This window comes from Globicephala melas, chromosome 11, assembly GCF_963455315.2.
Source record: "Globicephala melas chromosome 11, mGloMel1.2, whole genome shotgun sequence".
Lineage (NCBI taxonomy): Eukaryota > Metazoa > Chordata > Mammalia > Artiodactyla > Delphinidae > Globicephala > Globicephala melas.
In genome coordinates, this window is record NC_083324.2 from 70,859,580 (window position 1) to 70,884,847 (window position 25,268).

General features: G+C 36.6%; 1 protein-coding gene across 8 annotated transcripts in view; it reads left to right on the forward strand.

Moving 5' to 3' along the window:
* Window positions 1–25,268, forward strand: part of UBR2 (ubiquitin protein ligase E3 component n-recognin 2) — a 116,080-nt gene that overhangs the window by 22,403 nt on the left and 68,409 nt on the right. For 6 of the 8 annotated variants that reach the window (XR_009565734.1, XR_009565735.1, XM_030870718.2 and 3 more), the window contains 5 exons: window positions 12,527–12,605; window positions 14,674–14,787; window positions 21,340–21,470; window positions 23,418–23,556; window positions 24,284–24,346. Coding sequence is in view for 6 of the 8 variants with exons in the window: in XM_030870718.2 (XP_030726578.1) it covers window positions 12,527–12,605; window positions 14,674–14,787; window positions 21,340–21,470; window positions 23,418–23,556; window positions 24,284–24,346 (526 nt within the window). In the remaining 2 variants the exon portion in view is untranslated. Of the gene's footprint in view, window positions 1–10,831; window positions 10,898–12,526; window positions 12,606–14,673; window positions 14,788–21,339; window positions 21,471–23,417; window positions 23,557–24,283; window positions 24,347–25,268 lie in introns of those variants that run through there. The other 2 variants (XM_060307459.2, XM_060307460.1) reach the window with 2 other exon arrangements.

Sequence of the window (25,268 nt, forward strand, 5' to 3'; positions counted from 1 at the left end):
TCTTGTGCAATTTTGGTACACTGTACTTTTCAGGAAATATGTTTCATTGTATAATGTCAAATTTATTGACATAGAGCTCTGCATATTTCCTTATGCTGTTGATATCTGTGGTATCTGTAGTGAGGTCCCCTCTTCCATTCTGATATTAGTAATTTGTGTTTTCTGTCTTTGAAAAGATTAATAAAACTGATTAAAGAATCAGTTTTTGGCTTTGTTAGTTTTCTTTTTTATCTGTTTTGTTTTTTTGATTTCTACTTTTATTCTTCTTTCTACTTAACTTTTGATTTAATGTGCTCATATTTTATTCTTTAATCCGTGGGTTATTTAGAAGCTCATTGTTTCATTTTCATATATTTGAGACTTTCCTAGATATATTGTAACTGGTTTCTAACACAATTAAAGTTTTGTAAGTTTGCAATCTTTAAATTTATTGAGACTTGTTTTATGACTTAGCAACATGGTCAGTCTTGTACATTCCATATGCACTTGAAAAGAAGGTGTATTTTGCAGTTGCTGGATGAGTAATCTATAAATGTCAATTAGGACAAGGTGGTTGATTGTGCCATTCAGGTCTTCTATACTTACTGATTTTTATGACTAGTTCTTTCAGTTACTGAAAAAGGGGTATGAAAATCTCCAAATGTGATTGTGGATTTGTTTACTTCTTTTAGTTCTATCAGTTTATGTTTCATGTATCTAAAAGCTCTTTTATTAACCACATACATAGATATTTATAATTGCTATATACTGATATATTTTATCATTATGAAATATCAGTGACCTTTATTAATTCTTGTACTTAGTCCTTGTCTTAAGGTCTATTTTATCAGATGTTGATATAGCCACTCCTTTCATAACATATCAGTGTTATATATACTTTTTACCTTTTTCAGTGGTTGCCCTAGAATTTGTGATATATTACAACTAACCCAAGTCCACTTTGCCTGAGAAAGTTTTCCTTTCACCTTCACTTTTGAAGAATAATTTTGTAGGTACAGAATTCTAGGTTGGTAGGCATTTTTTCTTTCAACACTTGAAATATTTCACTCTGCTTTCCTGTTGCTTGCATGGTTTCTGAGGAAAAGTCAGATGTAATTCTTATCTTTGCTCTTCTGTAGGTAAGTTGTTTTTCTCTTCTGGCTTCTTTCAGGATTTTTTCTTTATCTTTGATTTTCTGTAGTTTGAAAATGATATGCCTAGGTACAAGGTTTTTTGGTGTTTATCCCACTTGATGTTCTTTGAACTTCCTGGATTTATGGTTTGGTGCCTGCTATTCATTTAGGGAAATTCTCAATAAATACTGTTTTCAATATTCTGTTCCTTTCTCTCGTTCCTCTCTTTTTTGTATTCCTATTACACATATGTTAAACCTTTTGTAGGTGTCCCATAGTTCGTGGCCATTCTGTTGTGTTTTCCTTCCAGTCTTTTTTCTCTTTGCTTTTCAGCCTTAGAGCTTTCTTTTTTCCCCCAAGACGTATATTTAAAGGTTTGGGTTTTTTTAACTTTTTATTTTATACTTGAGTATAGCAGATTAACAATGTTGTGATTGTTTCAGGTGCACAGCAAAGGGAATCAGCCATACATGTACATGTATCCATTCTCCCCCAAATTCCCCTCCCATACATAAGCCTTAGAGCTTTCTGTTGAGACATCCTTAAGCTCAGAGATTCTTTCCTCGGCTATATCCAATCTACCAATAAGTCCATCAAAGTCTGTCTTCATTTCTGTTTCAGTGTTTTTTGATCTCTGGCATTTCTTTTTGGTTCTTTCTTAGGATTTCAATCTCTGTTTATATTGCCCATCTGTTCTTGCAGGCTGTCTACTGTATCCATTAGAGCCGTTAGCATATTAATCATAATTGTTTTTAATTCCAGGTCTGGTAATTCCAATATCTGAGTCTGATTTTGATGCTTGCTCTGTCTCTTCAAACTGTATTTTTTCGTCTTTCAGTGTGTCTTATAATTTTTTTTGATCGCTAGACATGTGATATACTGGGTAAAAGGGATCTTGTAAATAGTCCAAACATAGAGAACAGACTTGTGGTTGCCAAGGGAGAGGGGGGTGTGAGGGGGGAAGTGTTGGGAGTTTGGGCTTAGCAGATGCAATCCTATTGTATATAGGATGGATAAACAACAGGGTACATTATAACACAGGGAACTATATTCAATATCCTGTGATAAACCATAATGAAAAAGAATATATATATATGTATAACTGAGTCACTTTGCTGTACAGCAGAAATTAACACAACACTGTAAATCAACTATACTTCAATAAAATTTAAAAAAAACAAAAAGCATCTGCTAGAAAATGTGTTACAGGAAAAAAAATAACGTGGTGGTAATGGGTCAGGGAGTAGAAGCATTCCATAGTCGTGTGATTAAGTCTCAGTCTTTTAGTGTGCCTGTACCTCTGAGCTGTGAACTTCACATGTGTTTCTCAATGCCCCTGCATTCCCCCTTTAGTTGGGATAGGATGGCTAGAGTGGGCTGGAATTGGGTATTTCCCTTCTTTCAGGTCAGTTTGACTGATAATACCCCAGCAGGTTAGGCTCTGATTAAATAGTTTCTTCTGCAGGCAGACTTTGTTAAGAATAGAATGCTCTGGAATATTTCAAAGTGGTTCCTTTTACCCATCTTCTGCTGGAAGCACGAGAGAATTTTTCTCTGATATTCACTGTGAGAACCTAGTAGAACTCCAGGAAATTAAAGTCACTAAAGTATGGGACCCCCAATGACCAGGTCGCTGGAAATTTTTTTTTTTTTAATGGCTGTGTTGAGTCTTCATTGCGGTGCACAAGCTTCTCATTGCGGTGGCTTCTCTTGTTGCGGAGCACGGGCTCTAGGCATGCGGGCTTCAGTAGTTGTGGCACACGGACTTCAGTAGTTGTGGCTCACGGGCTTCAGTAGTTGTGGCTCACAGGCTCTAGAGCTCAGGCTCAGTAGTTGTGGTGCACGGGCTTAGTTGCTCCACGACATGTGGGATCTTCCCAGACCAGGATCGAACCCGTGTCCCCTGCATTGGCAGGTGGATTCTTAACCACTGAGCCACCAGGGGAGTCCCCCTGGAATTTTTAATTTTTCAAACTTGATCACACTGAGCCTTCAACAGTTGGTTAATTACAGTTCATGTTTCCCTACCTCAGCACTGGTTCCTGTGGAGGTTTGTGCTAGTGGCTTTCTGCTCTCATAAGTTGTTATTCTCTGTGTTCACCTGTTGGTCTCTCCAATTTTGGGGTTAGCAGTTTGCCCTATGACTTCACTTGTCTTACTTGTCTAAGAAGAGTTGTTGATATTTCAGTTTGTTCAGCTTTTTACTGTTGTTAGGACAGAGTGGCGACCTCCAAACTTCTTACATGCTGGGCTGGAAACCGCAAGTCTGTGCTCATTTTTTTAAAGCATATTTTCCTGAATATAGAATTCTGGGTTGATACTTTCTTTTCCTTTTCAGTGTTTTAAAGATCCTGATCCACTCCTGACCTCTATGGTTTCTGATGATAAGTCAGCTTTTATTAGCATATCTATATTCCCTTATGTGAAATGTGTTGGCTTTCTCTAGCTGCCTTCAAGTGTTTTACTTTATCTTTGAATTTTAACAGTTTGATTATGATACGCCTAGCTATATGTTCTTTGTATTTATCTTCTTGAGGCTCCTTGAGTTTCTTGGATCTGTAAGTTGATGTCTTTAACCAAATTTGGGAAATTTAGGTTACTGTATCTTCAGATATATTTTCTGCCTTGTTTTTGCCGCTCTTGGGACTCCAGTTACAGTATAATTGAGGGACTGTAATTAGTACAGCAGTGCATATGTATAACCTATCAATATAAATTTATTAATATAAATATATATGTAATATGAGTATATTTACATATAGATAGATGGTGTGTGCTCTAAACATTCTAATAAAAGGGATCCATGATCAAGAGAGTTTGGAAATGGGTGCTTTCACCAACCCCCAACTTACCTTTAATATAATGGCATTTAACAACTGGTACAGTAACTATGCACATTTGTCTTTTCTGTTAAATGATGGGCTCCTAGAGGACAAGTCACTGGCTTTACTTTTCTTAATAATTATATAAAAATATAAAGACAATGGTTCTCAGATTTTTAAAAATCCAAAAATGTTATCTGTGAGAGGCAAAGTAAAACAGAAAGTCGCTAAAAATAGGAATAGAAACAGTGGAGAAAAATATACCAGGCAAAAAGTATGATACAAAAGAAAGCTAAAGGGCTTCCCTAGTGGCGCAGTGGTTGAGGGTCCGCCTGCCAATGCAGGGGGCGCGGGTTCGTGCCCCGGTCCGGGAGGATCCCACGTGCCGCGCAGCGGCTGGGCCCGTGAGCCATGGCCGCTGGGCCTGCGCGTCCGGAGCCTGTGCTCCGCAACGGGAGAGGCCACAACAGTGAGAGGCCCGCATACCACAAAAAAAAAAAGAAAGAAAGCTAAAGTAGCAGTTTCCATATTTGACAAATTTAATATTTATGGTAGAAAACGTAAGGGACACAGAAAGACAGCCCAATTAAAAAATGGGCAAAGGATTTGAATAGACATTTCTCTAAATGCTCTGGTTGGTTATAGTTGCACAACCTTGTAAATATATTAAGAACCACTAAGTTGTATACTTTAAGAAGGCGAATTTTATAATACGTGAATTATATCTCAATTGTAAATAAGTGATCTGGGGCTTCCCTGGTGGCGCAGTGGTTGAGAGTCCGCCTGCCGATGCAGAGGACATGGGTTTGTGCCCCAGTCCGGGAAGATCCCACATGCCGCGGAGCGGCTGGGCCCGTGAGCCATGGCCGCTGAGCCTGCGTGTCCGGAGCCTGTGCTCCACAACAGGAGAGGCCACAACAGTGAGAGGCCCGCGTACCGCAAAAATAAATAAATAAATAAAATAAAATAAAATTAAAAAGTGACCTGTATATTTTGTCTTAAAGACCAAACCTCACTTAATTCTCAAGGCTTAGAGCCATGCAGATTGTTCTCCCACTATATTTATTGCAAAAAGAATTAGAAACAAATAACAAAAGAGTAGGTTAAACAAAGTTTGAGAACTAACATTGCTAGAACTAACATTAAGTAATGTTGAGAACTAACATTAAGTAAAAGAAAATCACTGAAAGTACTGAGGAAATTTAGAAACAGAACTGAGTATAAGATTACATGTTGAAATTTGGGGGGCATAGCTAAAGTAGTATTTAGAAGGAAATGTATAACTTTAAAATGTTTGCCCAAAAAAAGAAAGGTTAAAAATAAACTATACAAACATACATTTCCTGGCTGTGTCTGCCTAGAAAAGGGCCTAGAAACAATGAAACTACCATAGCAGTGAGCATACCTGGTACCCAAATACTGGTTTCTAAATACCATTGTCCAATAAAAAGAATCAGAGTTCCATGGAGGAATGATTGATTCCAGGGCTGGGACAAGGAAGATAAAAAATAAGCCTGGAACATGTTATGTTGCCAGAGGTAAGAAAGTCCTCAAAAAGGAACAGGGCCTGTTGAAAGGGCATGGGGACCAAACTGAAAGAGTTCCCAATGGCCATAGCTAAAACAATTTGGGTAGTGAAATAAGTAATGATAGTATTAAATTATAACCCATAGAATAAAATAAATATCCATGAGTCCATACTCTTTGAGTAAATAAGCGGGAGAGAAGGGATGTTTTCAGTAGTTTTCCTGTATTGAAGAGTTACAGTTAATAAATAAAACAGAAAATCATCATTAGGCAAGTAACACAGTAATAATTGTAGTCTAGATCCATTGATAGATGCTAAAGCTAGTGGATGAAATTTTGAGGAGAAATAGGAGGATGGTTGCATAGTCACAGAGTATCTCCCCAAATATATTTAATTACAAAAGGAACAATAACAACTTTACAGTGAAGAAATCTGGCAGACAGCATCTTAATGAAGTGAGCAAAGGTAACATCACCAGTAATAAAGCATATCAAATCAACACGTGCCCCATGTTATGATGCACTGAGAAAGACACAGCATCATTCCTCTGGTGTTTTTGCCAAAAATGCATAACTCAGTCTAATCATGAAAACATCACAAATGCAAATTGTGGAACATCTGCAAAATAACTAACCAGTACTCTTCAAAAGGGTTATGGTCTCAAAGTCAAGAAAAGACTGGGGAACTGTCAATCTTTTGGAGATTAGAGGAGATTAAGGAGAAATTACATTTAATGTAATGTGGGAGCCTATGTTGGATCCAGAAAAGAAAAAAAGGACCTTAGTGGGAAAACCAATGATATTTGAATAAGGTCTGTAGTTAATAATATTGTACCAATGTTTTTGGTACAATTTCCTTGTCCAATTTCCTTGTACTATGGTTAACATTAAGGAAAGCTTGGTAAGGATGTAAAGGAACTCTACTATTTTTGCAATTTTTCTATAAATAAAATTATTTCAAAGATAAAAAAGAAAAATAAGGTAAACATTGAGTTCAGGAAGTTTGTAGAAATAGAACAATTGAGCACACTCAAAGGAAAAAGAAGAAAGGAAATAAAAAGATCAGAAAATGAAGCAAAAGTAAAAAGTTGAGATACTTACTCTCTGGAATTATTAAGGTAGTCTTCTGAGAAGACTGAGTAAGAAAAGAGAAGATACACATATATAAAATTCAGAATGAAGATTGAGACGTACACTCACTGCATTCCTTTTAGTGATGTCATTTCTTGCCGAAGCTGGGCCCTCTCCGTTGTTGTGATTAAAAAGCAAATACCTGTGGAATAAGAAATGAGGGTGGCAGTATCCAGTCTGATTCTAAGATTTGAGAAATTGTGCAGTGCCTAACAGGTACTAAGTTCTTTGAGTCTAACTGTTTGATAAATAGAATGATCAGATGTTTCATTTGGTCTAGTGATACCCTGAAAGAAACTGTTGAGACACTAAAGATGCCATGAACTAAGAAAGTTTGACAACCTCTGAAATATGAGAATTATGAATAAGTAAATGCTAAAAAGAAATTGAAAATGTAGATGAAATGGATAGATTTGTAGGAAAATGATAGGCAACTTGAATATAGTATGAAAACATTGGAATGGTAATCAAAGATCTTCCCTCCCAAAAATCGCATACCTGGATGTCTGTATGGGTAAGTTCTATCAAATTTTGAAAGAACAGTTAATTCCTTTCTTAAACAAGTTACTGCAGAAACGAGGGAAAGAGTGAAAACTGCCTAACTCTTTATGCAGCTACTTAATAAGCTTGATTTGAAACCCTGATAAATTCAAGAGGAGATATTATAAAGCCATTTCCCTTATTAATGTAGATGAAAGGGATCCTAAATAAAATATTAGCTATCTGAATCCAAGAATATACTAAAAGAGTCATGCATCATGATCAAATGGAATTTAGTTTAACAATCCAAAGGTAGTTCATCTTTAAAACAATTATTGATGTAATTCACCATTTTAATAGTTGAGAAAAGAAAAATGTTTTTCTGATTTGATTCAGAAAAGCATTTCATGTATTTCAATTATTGTTTGTGATTTAATTCTTAGCAAACGAAGAATATATAAGGGAACTTTATTGAGTATTTGTATATTAGATTTTTAAAGTTTTTTATTATAGACAGTTTCAAACATAATAAAGGTAGAGTGAGTGGTACAATAGACGTGACAGGTAATCATTGCTCAGCTTCAGCAATTATCAATATATGGCAACTCTTTTTAATCTATATACACACACATACACTCTCATACACTTTTTTCCTGCCCTGCTAGATTATTTGGAAGCATATTCCAGACAACATGCTCTTTTTAATCAATACTGAGTATGTACCTTTTTTCTCTATAACCATTAATATCCTAAAATAATTAACACTAATTCCTTAATATTATCTGCTGTCTAGCAGAGTTGAAATTGTCCTGATTGACTCATAACTGTGAATTTAGAGTTCACACATTGCATTTGGCTGTTATTCTTCGTTTTTTCTTTTAAACTATAATAGCTCTTTTACCTCTTTCCTTCCTTCTTTTTTCCATTATGTTACTAAGAAACCAGGTCATTTGTTCTATGGAATTTTCCACATTCTAGATTTGGCTGATTGTGGCCCCATGGTGTTGCTTAAATGTTTCTTTTTTCCCTGTCTTTCCTCGAAACAGGTAGTTAGGCTTGATTAACTTCTATTATTGGGGGGGGTGGATAATAATTTCATAATTATTGATGCATAACTTTTTTTTAACGAACTTTATTATTATTTTTATTTTTTTTTTGCGGTACGCGGGCCTCTCACTGTTGTGGCCTCTCCCGTTGCGGAGCACAGGCTCCAGATGCGCAGGCTCAGTGGCCATGGCTCACGGGCCTAGCCGCTCTGCGGCATGTGGGATCTTCCCGGACCGGGGCACGAACCCGTGTCCCCTGCATCAGCAGGCTGACTCTCAACCACTGCGCCACCAGGGAAGCCCAACTTTATTATTTTTATTTATTTTTGGCGGCATTCGGTCTTCGTTGCTGCGCGGGCTTTTTCTAGTTGGCAGGGAACAGGGGCCACTCTTCGTTGTGGTGCACGGGCTTCTCTTTACGGTGGCTTCTCTTGTTGTGGAGCACAGGCTCTAGGCACGCGGGCTTCAGTAGTTGTGGCATGTGGGCTCAGTAGTTGTGGCTCAAGGTCTCTAGAGCACAGGCTCAGTAGTTGTGGCGCACGGGCTTAGTTGCTCCACGGCATGTGGGATCTTCCCGGACCAGGGCTCGAACCTGTGTCCCCTGCATTGGCAGGTAGATTCTTAACCACTACGCCACCAAGGAAGCCTGATGCATAACTTCTTAATATCAGGAAGTATATGATGCTTGGCTGCTTTTGTTAAAATTGATCAGTGGGTTTAGGCACCTGGCACAAGTAACCATCGTGAAGGTCTCCAGCAGCCTCTTATTTATTGATGTTTTTTGCCGCGCCCTGTGGCATGTGGGATCTTAGTTCCCCAACCAGGGATTTAACCTGTGCCCCCTGCGTTGGAAGCACGGAGTCTTAACCACTGCCAGGGAAGTCCCTCCATCAGCCTTTTTGCCTAATGTTTTAGCAGTCACTGATGCTTGCTGCCTGGATCGTTATTCATTAGGGGGTAGCAAAATGTTGCTACTCTAATTTATCATCTCTTCTTTGTTTATGAGCTAGTCTTTTATGAAAGAAACAGTCCTCATCGATCCTTCGATAACCCTGAGGCACAGTTTATATAGGAAAGACAAGATAAATGCTTGATTCTTTCTAAAAGAGCACTTTCTTAGTAAACCTACAATGAACATAATACTTAGATGTGTTTACTTTAATACCTAAAGTAAGAAAAGGATGCCTACTATTACTGCTTTTGTTTAACGTATTACTAGAAGTCCTTGTCAACAGTATAAGGGAAGAAGAATAACTATTGTAAGGAAAAAGATAAAATTGTCATTATGTACAGACTATACACATTTACTTCAGGGGAATAAAACAGAATCAGCAAACTATTAAAACTGCCTTGAGTTCATCAAGGGTCTTAAAAATCAATACTATTTCTTTTCATCATCCTTAACCAGCTAGAAAATGAAATTTTTAAAAAATGTGTATCATTAAAACAACAAAACCTAGAAAGTACCTAGATATTAGTCTAATCAAGAATACACAGGACTCATTAAGAAAAATTTTAAACTTCAATAAAAGATATAGGAAATAATCATGGACATGATAATTTACTCTTATCAATAAATTCCAAATAATCTCTGTCAAAATTTTAGCTGGGTATTTTCGAGGAACTCTGTAAACTTATTGTGTAGAAGAATAAATAATAATTCATGAATAGTTAAATCAACCTTTAAAAAAGGAGAATAATGGGGAATTTACCCTATCAGATATTAAGATATATCAATACTACAAAAAGCCATAGTAATACCATGTGGAATAGTATAAGAACAAACAAATAGATCACTCTTAGAGAGCTTAGATAATAGACCCAAGGATATATGGGAAACTTAATATGTTATATAGGTGACAGCACAATCAATAGGTAAAAGTTACGTTGTTTAGTAAATGGTTTTAGAAAAAGCAGCTCATTATATATGGAGAAGTAAAACAGTATCTCTATCCTGTGTCATATGCAAAGGTAGATTCCAGATGGATTAAACACCTAAATGGGGAAGGTAAAACCAAAAGGTTTAATAGAAGAAAATTATTTTCTTTAAAAACATATGTATTTTTGTGACCTAGGGTTGGGGAAGGAACTTCTAAAACCTCAAAGCACAAACGAATTTTTGTGTAAATTTAATTGCATCAAAATAGGGAGCTCTATTTAACAAAGGACCCCATGGGCAAAACTAATATACATGTGACAAATGGGAGACAATATTTGCAATGTTTAAATTGCCAAGTGATTAATGTCCTCTATACTAGATTATATAGGAAACTCCTGCAAATAAACAAGATAAAGAAAGCAATCCCAGCAGAAAAATGGGCAAAGGATATAAACAGGCAGTTTATAGAAAAGGAAATCCTCAAAGCAGTAAGCATATGAAGAGTTGCTCAAATGTATTAGCAGTCAGAGAAATACAAATTAAAACAGTAAGATAGGGGCTTCCCTGGTGGCTCAGTGGTTAAGAATCCTCCTGCCAGTGCAGGGGACACGGGTTCGAGCCCTGGCCCAGGAAGATCCCACATGCTGCGGAGCAACTAAACCCATGTGCCACAACTGCTGAGCCTGTGCTCTAGAGCCCGCAAGCCACAACTACTGAGCCTGTGTGCCACAACTACTGAAGCCCGCACACCTAGAGCCTGTGCTCTGCAACAAGAGAAGCCACTGCAATGAGAAGCACATGCACTGCAATGAAGAGTAGCCCCCGCTCGCTGCAACTAGAGAAAGCCCACGTGCAGCAATGAGGACCCAATGCAGCCAAAAAAAAAACCAAAAAAAGACAGTAAGATATTTCATATATGTTAAGCTGGCACATATTAGCAAACGAGATAAAAACCAAATGCTGATGAAGATGCAGGTTATAAAAACTCTTACAAAAAAAAAAAAACTCTTACACACTGCTGGGGCACATGTAGCCACTCTGGACAGTAGCATGGCACTCAGAATTAAAACTCTATATGTATATGACCCAGCAATTCTGCTCTTGCGTTTATATGCCGAAGAAAATCTCAGTCAGGTCCATAAGAAAACATTTACAGGGATATTCATTGCAGCATTATTTGGTAGAAAGGCATTAGAGGTAATCCAGGTGTCCGGTGCAGGGATAGTAGAGAGAAAAAATGTTTTGGATACATGCCATGGCATATTATATGCCAATCAGAAACAGCAAATCAAATGTACACATACAAAATGAATGAATTATGTTACAGAATTGAAAAAGAACAGAATGAGATATAACACAGTAAAATTTGCACACATCAAAAATACATGCACTCGGGGCTTCCCTGGTGGCACAGTGGTTGATAGTCCACCTGCCGATGCAGGGGACACGGGTTCATGCCCCGGTCCGGGAAGATCCCACATGCCGCGGAGCGGCTGGGCCCGTGAGACATGGCCGCTGAGCCTGCGCGTCCAGAGCCTGTGCTCTGCAGTGGGAGAGGCCACAGCAGTGGGAGGCCCGCGTACCACAAAAAAAAAATACATGCACTCAGTAAACAATAAGGATTTACTGTATAGCCCAGGAAACTATATTCAGCATCTTGTAATAACCTATAATGGAAAAGAATCTGAAATATATATATATACACACACACATATATATATCCAAATCACTCTGCTGTACACGTGGAACTAATAAAATATTGTAAATCAACTACAATTTTAAAAATAAATTTTTTTTAAATACATGCATTCAAAACATTTTGCAAGAACACATACAAATTAAAGGGCATACAATAGGCATAGTAGGGTGGTTGCCTATGAGGATACAGAAACAAGGATAAGGGGAAATTTAAAGATTTTCATGACACCCCATCTCATTTCATAGAGTCATAGAAATTATTTAAGATATGATCTGTAAATGTATCTAAATGGCAGTATGATAAAAGCAAATGAAATGATCGAAGGCACCACTGTCAACCCCTTCACTTTGTGGAACTCCTACTCCCCCATCAGGATGTCTTATGAACCATAGGTTTGTGTGACCATCAGATATACAGACGGAGTGTGGAGACCCATGTCAGCTTGTATATTGAACACTTAATACGTTATTACCATTTAAATTAGTTAAAATATCTTAAGAATTTATAATATTTAAAATCTATTCCATATACATCTGTATGTTTTAATATAAAATAGAATTTCCCCAAATCTTTAGGGAAAATTGCCATTCTAGTAATATGTGCCTTCTAAGACCCCCTAGTGCACATCCAGTATGAGAAGCAGGTTCTTAAGCTGACTGCATTGATCAAAGATCTGATAGATCTTTGGGAAAAATAATTTCTTTTCTTCTAACACTAAGGCATTTCACTATTCTGGCTCTTCCAAGATGGATTCCAGTTTGAAATGTTATGTGGTAAAATATACAGTTATTTTATGACACTCTGATTTTTTTTTTTCTTTAACTTTACAGAGACTGTGCAGTTGATCCAACTTGTGTTTTATGCATGGAGTGCTTTTTGGGAAGTATTCACAGAGACCATCGATATAGGGTTAGTAATATCCAGATAATAACCACACCTAGTATTGAATTTTATACTCAATACCTTTTCTTCTCAAAATTCCAAGATTTAACACTGAAACAGGGGAGAGTGGTTTAAGAAATGTGTTACTCAAATACCATTAAACATACGATGGCAGTGTAGAGATGAATTATGAATCCAGATTTCATGGAACACATCAAAGACTATAGATAACAGCTATAGTTTAGCTGTTTAAAAGACTATAGATAACAGCTCTTTCAGTATTGGTTTTCAACTAGTTTGTTTTGTTATTTTTTTAATGTTTATTATCTTTATAATTCTAGGTTTATAAAGCAAGTTATCAAAAATTAGAGGATAAAGGTGAGAGTTAAAATGCAAGAGGGAGGTTCTGAAGGGAGATGAGTGAGCAATGAAGTAAAAGTGACAGGATTATACCATTAAGAAATGGTTCTATCTATTGGTCAGCTTCTACAGAATTGTCATTTCTTAATATTAAAGAGGCATCTACTACAATGTAGAAAAGGGCCAAATTCAGAACATAAGACTAATCAATTTTTTTTTAACTGCTATAACGCAATCAGTACTTTTCCAAAAATCAAGTATGTTTGCTTTTAAGTCAGGGATACAAAATACATAGGCAGATTATTGCTAAGCCTGTCCTGGTTCCTCTACTGGAAGCTGAAGACAGAGCTATGAACATTCAAAAATTTAGGGAACTGTTAGTAGCTGGAACTTTTCACCCTAATCTCAAATAAAAATAGAGAAGAAATACTACAGTCTTACTAATTCAAGACTTTTGATTCAGGACTTTTCCTCCTGTTTGTTTTTATTTACTCTACCCGAGTATTGTTAACAGTGAACTAAAACAGCTGCAAAATTGAATTCATATTTTTATATGTTCTTTTTTTTTTTGCGGTACACGGGCCTTGCACTGTTGTGGCCTCTCCCACTGCGGAGCACAGGTTCTGGACGCGCAGGCTCAGCGGCCATGGCTCATGGGCCCAGCCGTTCCATGACATGTGGGATCTTCCCGGACCGGGGCATGAACCCGTGTCCCCTGCCGATCGGCAGGCGGACTCTCAACCACTGCGCCACCAGGGAAGCCCTATATGTTCTTTTTATTTTCATAAATCAGTAAGAGAATCCTAGTTTCCTTTAAACTGTTCTACCTATCTTTGATTACCAGAACACGCATAAAAGCTATAGGGTGATGTTATCATTTTCCATATGGCTGCCTGCCCGTGTTTCTTGGCATATATCTTTGCAGCCCCTAAGAATAACTGTCATTTGTGAGTTTACATTAATTACCTTGTGATATGTAACACACAAATACTTTGGGAAAAATATGAAAGGCTCTTTCTAAAATTTCCTTCTCATACCCATCCATAAACTCTCACAGTATTTTTTAAAAAAGCAAAATTTCCAGTCTACTAATTATTAAATAATAGGTTTTATCTTGCTAGATTCCTTGAATCATTGCTACATCTTAAGGAAGCATGAATAATTTTGAAGCCCACAGGTGGTAAAAGGTTTTATGACTAGGCACTCCATGTTTCCTTTTCAAAGAATGCTATTTAGAGAGTGTTAGAAAAGAAAAATAAACTATTTCTGTAGTTTTTTTGGTCACTTTCTCTAATGCAGATGCACTCTTATTAGACTTTTGTAGAAGACAGCAGCTATAGGAATCTTTGTCACTCTTGCATCTGTTACGTTTATAACCTGGTAGCATAGATACCAACAGTATACCAATTTAGCCAAAACCTAGCAAGAAAGCCCTTGTTATTTTCCTAATTAGGAAGTCATGCAAGTGGACATATTTTACCTCTTTAAAATAGCTGTAGCTTGCTAGACACTACAGAATAGCTTATTTTATTTTGAAATCACTTAAATTAGCCTATAGGCTTATTTAAAATCAGCTTTAAAACATTGAGAGGTTTGGCATTTTATTTAATTTTATCTCTCCAAAGAAATTAACACTTCAGCAACGTTATTTCCTTAGCACTTGATATTCCTATTTATAATCCAGTAGACCTCAGTAAATACTTATTGACAAGATACTTTACAATTTTTTTTCAAGATGACAACATCAGGAGGTGGAGGTTTCTGTGACTGTGGTGATACTGAAGCTTGGAAAGAGGGTCCTTACTGTCAGAAACATGAACTTAACACCTCTGAAATTGAGGAAGAAGAGGTAAAAACATTTTCACAAAATTGTTCCTAAGGAAATACTGTCTTAACCATGTGTTTGAAATATTTTCAGACATAAGAATTAGGTTATAATATAGCAATGGATAAGTAAAATATCAATAGTCCTCTCACTATTAACAGTGACCAAGTATATACTTCGAAAGTTTTTTGCATTTTATGGATGGCATACCAGTACTAGTAGAACACACTTGAAATTCTAGAAATTTAATTTAATTTGGACTTTTGCATTTGTTTGTTTTATTTTAAGCATATATGAGTTTTTTTAAGTCCTCATTTATTATTAAAGGGATTATTTTTCCTATATATGTAGATCAGTTAACTTAGTTGTTTTTGTTTGTGTTGTGACTAAGACTTTGTAGATCAGATACGTTTCTTTTCTGTAGTCCTATATGGCAGCCAATCCTACTCATCATCTCCTGGTAAATCAATGTCATTGGATATGTGATGAGACCAAACACTGGGATGATAGCTCAGTACAAGTTACACTCATTCCAGCTGTAAATATGTGCTTTCTAAAATTGTTGTTGATCCTTTATTATTTTTCTCTAAATGATATTTGTAATGATATAATGGGCTCTCACTAAACAAATACTTGAAACTCTGCTGTTTGTGACAATCTGATGTTTGATTTAAGATCCTTATTTCAGATTTTAATTTTAAATGGCAGAGAGGTGGGGTACATTAAAAGAACTTATGCATTGTTTGTAAGTAGCTCTGATACCGATTTGGGGCAAGTGGACATTAATAGTCCTTCCTAGTGCACATGTCTTCCTGGTCTCAGATATTTTAACAGAACGACCAGAGAACTTATGGTGTAGGACAGTATCTTTTAGACTGTGTTTCACTGTGTTTTAGACAGATGAAAATTTGTGCAGAATGATTCAGTGCTATAGAAAACATATATTTGTGTTTCATTTGCTTTGTGCATGTGCTCTAGGATTTGCTACAGAGAGATGCCAAGTGATCAGGGTTTCAGATTTCTCCACTGCAATTGGAGCAGCTCTGTTTTTATCTCTTACATACTGGGTTGGCATTCTGTATATAAAAATATAAGCAAGGCAAACAAAGACATATTTGGAAAAAATGGTTTTGCTTTTGAAAAAAAATTGAAAGCTAGTGTAAAACTTCAGGACTCTGGGAGAAAATATTTGCAAGTCATATCTGATAAGTGTCTGGTATCCAGAATATATATCTTACAACTCAACAACAAAAAACACAATTAAAAGTGGCCAGAGGACCTGAATAGACATTTCTCCAAAGAAGATATAATACAAGTGACCAACAAACACATGAAAACATGCTCAAGAGTATTAGTCATTAGGGAAATGTAAATCAAAACCACAGTGAGATACCACTTCACACCCACTAGGATGGCTGTAATCAAAAAAGTGGCAAATAGGTGTTGGCGAGGCTATAGAGAAACTGGAACTCTGTACAGTGCTAGTGGGAATGCAAAATGATTGAGCACTGTGGAAAACAGTTTGGCTATTCCTCAAATGTTAAACATTGCCATGTAAGCCTGTAATTTCACTTCTAGGTATATACCCAAAAGAATTAAAAACAAGTATTCAAATAAGTACATGCACACACATTAGTAGCAGCATTATTCATAATAGCCAAAAGGTGGAAACAGTCAAAATGTCTATAAGTATGCGAATGGATAAACATACAGTGTAATATTACTTAGCTGTAAAAAGGAATGAAGTACTGATACATGTTGCAACGTGGATGAACTTTCAAAACATCAGGATAAGTGAAAGAAGCCAGACACAAAGGGTCACATACTGTATTATTCCATTTATGTGAAATATCCAGAATAAATAAATCTGTAGAGAACACAGACTGGTGGTTGCCAGGGAATAGGGAAGGGAAAAATGGAGAAAAACTGCCTAATGGGTAAGGGGTTTTACTTTGTTGAAGTGATAGAAATGTTTTAGAACTAGATAGAGGTGATTGTGGCTCAACATTATGAATGTACTAGATACCACCAGATTGTTCGCTTTAAATTTTCTAAGAAAACTTATGAATCTGCCTGCAGTTACTCTCTTGGCTTTATCCTCATATATTAGCGGGGTAGCTATCAAATAATGAAGACTTTGGTTAGTTTCCTGAATTTTTAGAAGATGCCAGCAAAATAACCTGCCTGGCTGAAATTGTATGGTTCTGCCTGGAGAATATATATTCCAGCAACTTGACAGAGAATCGAACCTCCAGACTTTGCCATTTAATTCCTATTTAAGAATTCAGTTAAGAGAAATGAAGTCTTCGAGAAGACTATAAGATATTAAAAAGATAACAGATAACATTATATTTAGCATACCTGGTCCCCACTCACTAAATCCATACATTATCTAGGGTTTTTCTATTTTATGCTTGAAATGGAAGAAAGCTATATAATATTTGAAATGAACCTCTTTAGCCTGTCATAGGATTGTTTTTATTGAATGTAATTTTTTTGTTATACATTCAGCCTACATCTTAAGAAAAAGTTGTAAAAAATTTTATTATATACTTCTGTTGGGGTAGTGTTTAGAAGTTCCACAGGTCTTCTCAACTTGTGGCATTTGGGGTGGGACATTCTTCATTGTACAGGCCAGGGATCAGCAAACCCTGGCCCCACAGGCCGGATCTTGTCTGCAACGTGTTACTGGCACCACCATAATCCAAGAATGGTTTTTATATTTTTAAATAGTTGAAGAAAAATCAATAAGGGTAGTATTTTGTGGCATGTGAAGATTATGTGAAATTCAAATTTCATTATCCATAAATAAAATTTTATTGCAACATAGCCACGCTTAATTGTTCATGTATTATCTATAGCTGCTTTTCCACTACAACAGCAAAACTGAGTAGCTATGACAGAGACCCTGTAGCCTGCAAAAACTGAAATACTTAGTGACTTTTTATAGAAAAACTTTACTGACTCCAGGTATACACTGTCAGAAGCACTGTGTTTATTGTACCTAATTCCCACTCATTAAATGGTAATAGCGTCTTCCATCACCGTGACAATAAATGCCCAACTAGTTTTCCAAATGGGCCCTTGAGCATGGGGGGTGAGTACAGAGGCTGGTGGGATGGTACCTTTCCTAGTGTCTCCTTTGTTGATCTTTATAAAAACCGTAAGAAATTTGTCTTAGGTCTCTGCATTAGGAAATGTTACGTTTCTCTTGGTGTGAGTCTCGTAACTGACTGTGTTTCCTTTTGTTGGGACATCTTGAAAACAGCTTGTCTGTAGTAGCTGTATGGAAATTTATATGATTGGCATTTATAAATAGATGTTATCTTGACTTCAGTTTATTTTACTTCCTTTATTTTCATTTTACCTGCTTTGTATATCTATTTTTTAATACTGTTTTATTACACTGGATGTATTCTAGTTGCTGAAGGGGAATTCCCTGGAGGTCCAGTGGTTAGGACTCCATGTTTTCACTGCCAATAGTGCAGGTTCAATCCCTGATCGGGCAACTACGATCCCACAAGCTGCACTTGGCCAAAAAAAAGTTGCTGTAAATCCTTTTTGGAATGAAATTTAATTCAATAACGTATATTAACTGAATGAACAACCTCAGTGAAAAATTTTTTATCTGAAATTTTCACTTATCAATGCTGCTTTCATCCCATTTGAATACAGATCAGTGGTAACTAGTAGCTGAATATCATACTAAATACGATTCTTGGTTTATATCATTTAATATTCAGAACAACCCTGTAAGATAAATACTACTGTTACCCATATTTTATAGCTGCGGAAGCTTGAGTCTTAGATTAAGAAACTTGCCTACAGTGTCCCACACAGTAAGTGCTAGAGCTGGGCTTTAAACCTAGGTAGTATAGACAATTCTGACAGTACAGTATACTGGTTTTTGAAAACATTTTTTGGCAGTGGAATTTTTTTAAATAAAATTTTAATTAAGAAATCCCAATAATAAACAGATAAAAGCAGTATTACTAATGAATTTATTTTTTATAAGTTGGAATGTATATTATTTCTTGTTAGAAAGTCGATTCATAACTTTGGTTTCTAGTTTATTTCTAGTTTTAGTTGGGCAGTGTGGATAAAACCCTCATTCATACCTTATTTGCATATGACAACAGTTAAACTCTATTATAATATGTGCTTACTTTTTTTTCTTTTTTTTTAAGATGGATTGATTTTTTTGGCTGCATTGGGTCTAGTTGCTGCACACGGGACCTTTCGTTGCAGCGCGCAGGCTCTTCATTGTAGTGCGTGGGCTTCTCTCTAGTTGTGGTGGCAGGTTTTCTCTTCTCTAGTTGTGGCATGCAGGCTCCAGAGCGCACGGGCTCCGTAGTTTGTGGCACGCGGGCTCAGTATTGTGGCGCATGGGCTTAGTTGCCCTACAGCATGTAGATCTTAGTTCCCTGACCAGGTATCAAACCCGCATCCCCTGCATCATAAGGCGGATTCTTTACCACTGGACCACCAGGGAAGTCCCAACCACAGGTAACCTTTTTAACAGCATGCTATTCTTCTAGTTTGGAAGAAGAATAAATCAAAGTTGACTCATGAAGGCTTGCATTCTCTAACATAAATGTCACGAAAAACAATTATTAGTCTTAGATAATACAACATAGGATAAGATGGTTATTTATTTTCTCATTCCAACTGACTTATGCTGTGATACGAGCACTTGGAACAGAAGTCTATTCAAATAACGTTTAATTTACCGTTGTACATGAGTAGGCTTGCACAGCCTAGCATCTCTTCACTTCAGAAATAATGTTTTTTAATCAGTAACCCATTTTCAAGAAGTTAACATGTGCATACAAAGATGGCAGAAGAATCTATATCCATAGGCCATTTAAAAATTTGGATAATCATGGGCTTCCCTGGTGGCGCCAGTGGTTGAGAGTCCGCCTGCCGATGCAGGGGACACGGGTTCGTGCCCCGGTCCGGGAAGATCCCACATGCCGCGGAGCTGCTGGGCCCGTGAGCCATGGCGCTGAGCCTACGCGTCTGGAGCCTGTGCTCTGCAACCAGAGAGGCCACAACAGTGAGAGGCCCGCGTACCGCAAAAAAATAAAAAAATAATTAAAATATGGATAATCATATGTTTTTAAACTGGTGTGTATTTCAAATAGGAAACATCTCTACCAGGCCCTGGGATTTTTAGAACAGAGTTTGGACACTGCTGGCTTGGATTCTCAAGAATTGGCGGTTGTTTCTGTCCCAACACCATTTAATTCTTATATATCCTGTTTATCATAATTCTTCAATCCTCTAAATGTCTTGTATTATGGGATTTAATTGTAAGAAATGGAATGACTGTATAGTGAGATAGTATCACGAAGAAAACTGAGTTTTGGTTCTACTTTCTATTTTAGTACAGTGTGAGGTTCGTATTATGATTAATAGCCACTCTTTTATGAATCGCCAGAAGGTACCAGTTCCAGTACCTTCTTGGTAGCAGGTGGTTTTGCCATGTTAACTTCTAAAGTCTCCATAAGAAATAGTAGCAAACCTTGGTAGCAGTATAAAAAAAATTTTTTTTTGATGGGACATATAAAGCAGTTTATTGAGAAGAGTTGCAGGTAAAAAGTGCTATAAGACTTTGGAAAATCTTTTTCTTACTTCTTACATTCTTTAAGCCCTAGACCCATCTCCTTTAGGAATCTTTGTCTTTTTTCCTTCATCCTTGACATTATTCTCCTTCTCCATTTGTTTTATATCAGTTCCACTAAGCTGATCCTTGGTGAAGATGCACAGAAATGTTCTGTATCCTTATGTATATTTTCAAGAATGTACTGGTTCCCATTCAATGATGTTGGAATATATTGATTTTCTTATTGAGAGATGAATATAACACTATTTAGCCATTAAGCTAAATAACATGTTTAGATTTGATAAAGCATTAAGATTAGATTGTGTAAAACATTTTGCCAACCTTGACTGAAAGATAACCTTAGAGTATGTTTATAGTAATACTTTTTTACGTTAACCTTGAAATTTAGTGACTTACTCACTGTTAAGTCTAATATACAAAGTTCTCTGTTAAATACATACACAGCTTGACTCGCTGAGAGAAAGTGAGTGATTCTTAACAACATCGAGGAGCAGTTTTCTGACCTTGTTGACTTCTCCCCTTTAGAATCCTCAAAATCAGGTTCTCCTTTATACCTATAAAACTAAATATTACTTGTCCATCCTTAGATAACATTCCTTTGTTTATTCTGGAAATTGGGGATTAGAGGGATGTGAAGCTGTAACCATGGTTTGATGTTAGGTTTAAAGATCCTAGAATGCCATTCTAAAATTTTTAGATTTATTTGTTAGGCATTGGAGTGCCGTGGAATATTGTGGTTCATATGATTCAGGATTGTGGATTATTATGAAGAGAATGTTTTAGGAAGTTTGATTTGCTGAGATGTAACGTATAGGATCAAATTGAAGAGAAGCTGAAGCTGGAAGATGTCAGCTTTTTACAGTAGTGTTTTGAGGAGGGAGGCAGAATGGGAAAAAGGAGAATTAATGTACATTTAACATGGTTGCATTTTTTTTTTTCTGTTCTTTCAGGATCCTCTTGTGCATTTATCAGAAGATGTGATTGCAAGAACTTATAACATTTTTGCTATTATGTTTCGGTATGCAGTAGAGATATTAACCTGGGAAAAGGAAAGTGAATTGCCACCAGATTTAGAGATGGTGTAAGTACAGCCCGTTTATTCCTTGTATTTGTATTTGCTCACACTCAATTTTAAGCATTTTGATTCTAATTCCTCAAGTTAACTTTAATACAGCTAGGATAGAACATAATCGTTTTTAATAATTAGTTTTCAGCATAATAATAACCTTGGTTTTATAGTTTTTAAATATGTGTGAGCCATTTAATTGGTAGAGGTTTTTCCCTGTTGATTTCGCCGATTTATAGCCATATTTTAGCCACATCAAGGCTCTACCACGGTTTCAAGCACAGACATTTTTCTCTTCTTTGTGTGATAAAGCTGTTAAGTTAACTCTACAATTCTTTTTGTTTGTGTATGAGATTTGATTAGGGAATGAGCACTTTGATCTAAGTGAGTTTTCTGGTTTGACTAAATACACAAATTCAATTTTAACCATTTTTGATTCTAAATTTGTATAAAATTTATTCTACACTTTGTGCTTCTTTTAGAGTACATCTAACATTTTTACCATTTGTTCTTAGATTATTGAGGAGATTGCAAATTTGTGACCAGAGAGCTGGATTCTGCTATAGCTGTACTTAAGGTTAAGGGCTTACTTTTCTGCATGAATGTGCTTGCCTCAAGCAGCCTTCTCTTCTACTTTTAATTCTAGCCAAGCTTGTAGGAATTGTATTCACAGTTAAGGTTGAATACAAGTGAGAGTCTAAAGGACATTGGTGGTGTTTCTTTTTTGCTTTCTCAACAGTGTTCCAAATAATTAGGTTGTAGGTTGTTTTTTAGTAAAATGAGGAGTTAGTATTCCTTTTTTGGAAATGTTGATAATGGCTTAGTTACCTCATGACTTTATCTTCATGTATTTTGAGTTGGGGACCAACTAAGATCTAAATCTGAGATCCAAATTTAGACCGTAGAGAATAGAAGAGTTGTGTTTTTATTTTTCTGTTCCATTGTAAGTTTGGGACCACCAGCATAGAAGGGAAAAGAATCTAACTTGCGTCTCTTGTAATGTTTTCCCATCTTAGTAAATGGCATTTCATCTACCCAAAAACCTGAGTCACGCATATCCATTTAGATTTCAGGTCCAGCTGGTTCTCCCTCTCTCAAGTTGTTTACTTCTGTTCATCTCCATTACTACTATCCTAGTCCAAATTGCGTTAATTTCATCCTTGGACAACATGACGTCCCTAACTAGACTGCCATATCCACTCGTGTCTCTCATGATCCATTCTCCACATATAGCCAAAGTGAACTTTAAGACAAATCTGACCATAGCTCCTATTTCACTCTTTCAAATCTTTGATTGCCCTTAGGATGGCAAAATCGAAATCCATTACAAGGTCTTTAAGATTTCTGCCTATCTCCAGACTAATCTCCTCCTTCCTCCCTGTGCTCCAGCTCCCAGTATTTACTTTTGCCACCTCAGGTCCTTTGCTTTCACTTTCTTCTAGCCCATGGTTTCTCAACCTTCGTACTGTTGGCTTTGGGGGCCAGATATTATGGGCTCTAACTGGTGGACTGTAGAATTTTTAGCAGCATCCTTGACCTTTACCCACTGGATGCCAGTGGCACTCCCACCCCAGTCATGACAACCAAAAGTTTCCAGACATTGTCCAGTGGTCATCTATGGAGGGTAGAGGAGAATTGCCCCCAATTGAGCACCACTGATAGCCAATTCTGACTTCGGCTCTCAAATTACTTCTTTGGCAGCTCTCTGAACTCCCATACTGGTTTTATCCCACTCTAGCATCCTATTCTTCTTGATAAAAGCCAATTCACATAGATTATATGTATAGTATCTATCTTTCCCACCATCCGGTAGTGTCATAGAGTGTGGGGACCACAGATGGCTTCATTACAGATATGTGCCTAGTACCTAGCACGTTCCCTAGAACAAACTGTGCTCTTAATAAATCATCCTGGAGCAAGGTGATAATGCAGATAATATATAATTAATGTTTTATCCCACAGAGAGAAGAGTGACACCTACTATTGCATGCTGTTTAATGATGAGGTTCATACCTATGAACAAGTTATTTATACTCTTCAGAAAGCTGTTAACTGTACACAAAAAGAAGCCATTGGCTTTGCAACTACAGTAGATCGAGATGTAAGTAATTTCATTATATTGATGTCACATAATAAACTTTTAATACAGATAAGTTATCCTAGAAAATTGAGTTAGAGGTATATATATCTAGGCTATTTTTCTTTAATTTCATATGAATATTGACCCAAATATATATTGGGTATAACTGTAAGCTGTTGTCAGAAAGTTTAGGAGGAAACATAGATACAGTTGCTCTCATCCTACACAGTGGTTAGAAATATTCAGTTATGAAAATAGAAATGATAGCAGCCTAGAAGAATAAATGTTGTGTTGTTCAAGGATAACAACTTGAACTTATTAATGGCTTGAAAAATGTTAGGATAGCTTTGAAGGAAAATATTTTAATTTACTTTTTAATTAATGAATAGAATAAACATTGTAGATATTAACAATTGACCAGGGCTTCCCTGGTGGTGCAGTGGTTGAGAGTCCGCCTGCCGATGCAGGGGACACGGGTCCATGCCCCGGTCCGGGAAGATCCCACATGCCGCGGAGCAGCTAGGCCCGTGAGACATGGCCGCTGAGCCTACGTGTCCGGAGCCTGTGCTCTGCAACCAGAGAGGCCACAACAGTGAGAGGCCCGCGTACCGCAAAAAAAAAAAAAAAAAAAAAAAAAATTGACCAGAGTTGTTATGTGCTCAGATGACACTGTGTTTACTGTTTCAAAAGTTATTAATACTGAATATAAATATTTTTACAAGTTAATTTCAAATATCTTTATTTACAGGGACGTAGGTCTGTCCGATATGGAGACTTCCAGTATTGTGAACAAGCAAAATCAGTAATTGTGGTAAGTAATTTAAAAATATGTCTACACTCTTATTTTTTATTAGTATAAAACTAATCCCACATTTTGGTGTGTATGAACACATTTTTCTGCCTTCCTGAATGTAAAGCCACATCAATCAAAAATCATGTTTAGGGGCTTCCCTGGTGGCGCAGTGGTTGAGAGTCCGCCTGCCGATGTAGGGAACACGGGTTTGTGCCCCAGTCCGGGAAGATCCCACATGCCGCGGAGCGGCTAGGCCCGTGAGCCATGGCCGCTGAGCCTGCGCGTCCGGAGCCTGTGCTCCGCAACGGGAGAGGCCACAACAGTGAGAGGCCCGCGTACCGCAAAAAAAAAAAAAAATCATGTTTAAATATATGTTACCTGACCATTGCTTATTGCTTTATCTAGTTTTTTTTTAAACTACGTAAGATTGATACAGAAAATGAATGTTTAGATGAGATATATATGTATATATTTCTGTCGTCTTATTTTTTTATCAGAGATGTCTTAGAAAGTTTTTTGCTTTCTGTTTTGTTTTTGATAGGGTTTCACATTACTTTTTAGGAATTAAACTGGCCTTTAGCACCAAGATTAGAATTCAAGGGAAGTTGTTTCTTGGTACATAATAGCAAGGTATGCTGCATATCCTGATAGCATTTAGTGTATAATTTATCTGAAAGAAAACTATTCCCCACATTTAGATTTATTTTTAAAAGTTATAATTTATTGTTTTTAACTATTCCATGTAACTGCATTTTATGTAAATGTCCTTTTAAAATATAATTTTATATATTGTGAAATATTTTAAATATACAGATGAAAATAGATATAACAGTAAATGCCTGTGTGCTACATTATACCTTATTTTCTTCATAAGTATTTTAAATAAATAAAATAGTATAGAGGCCCTTGTATTATCCCTTCTAAATCCCATTCCCCTTCC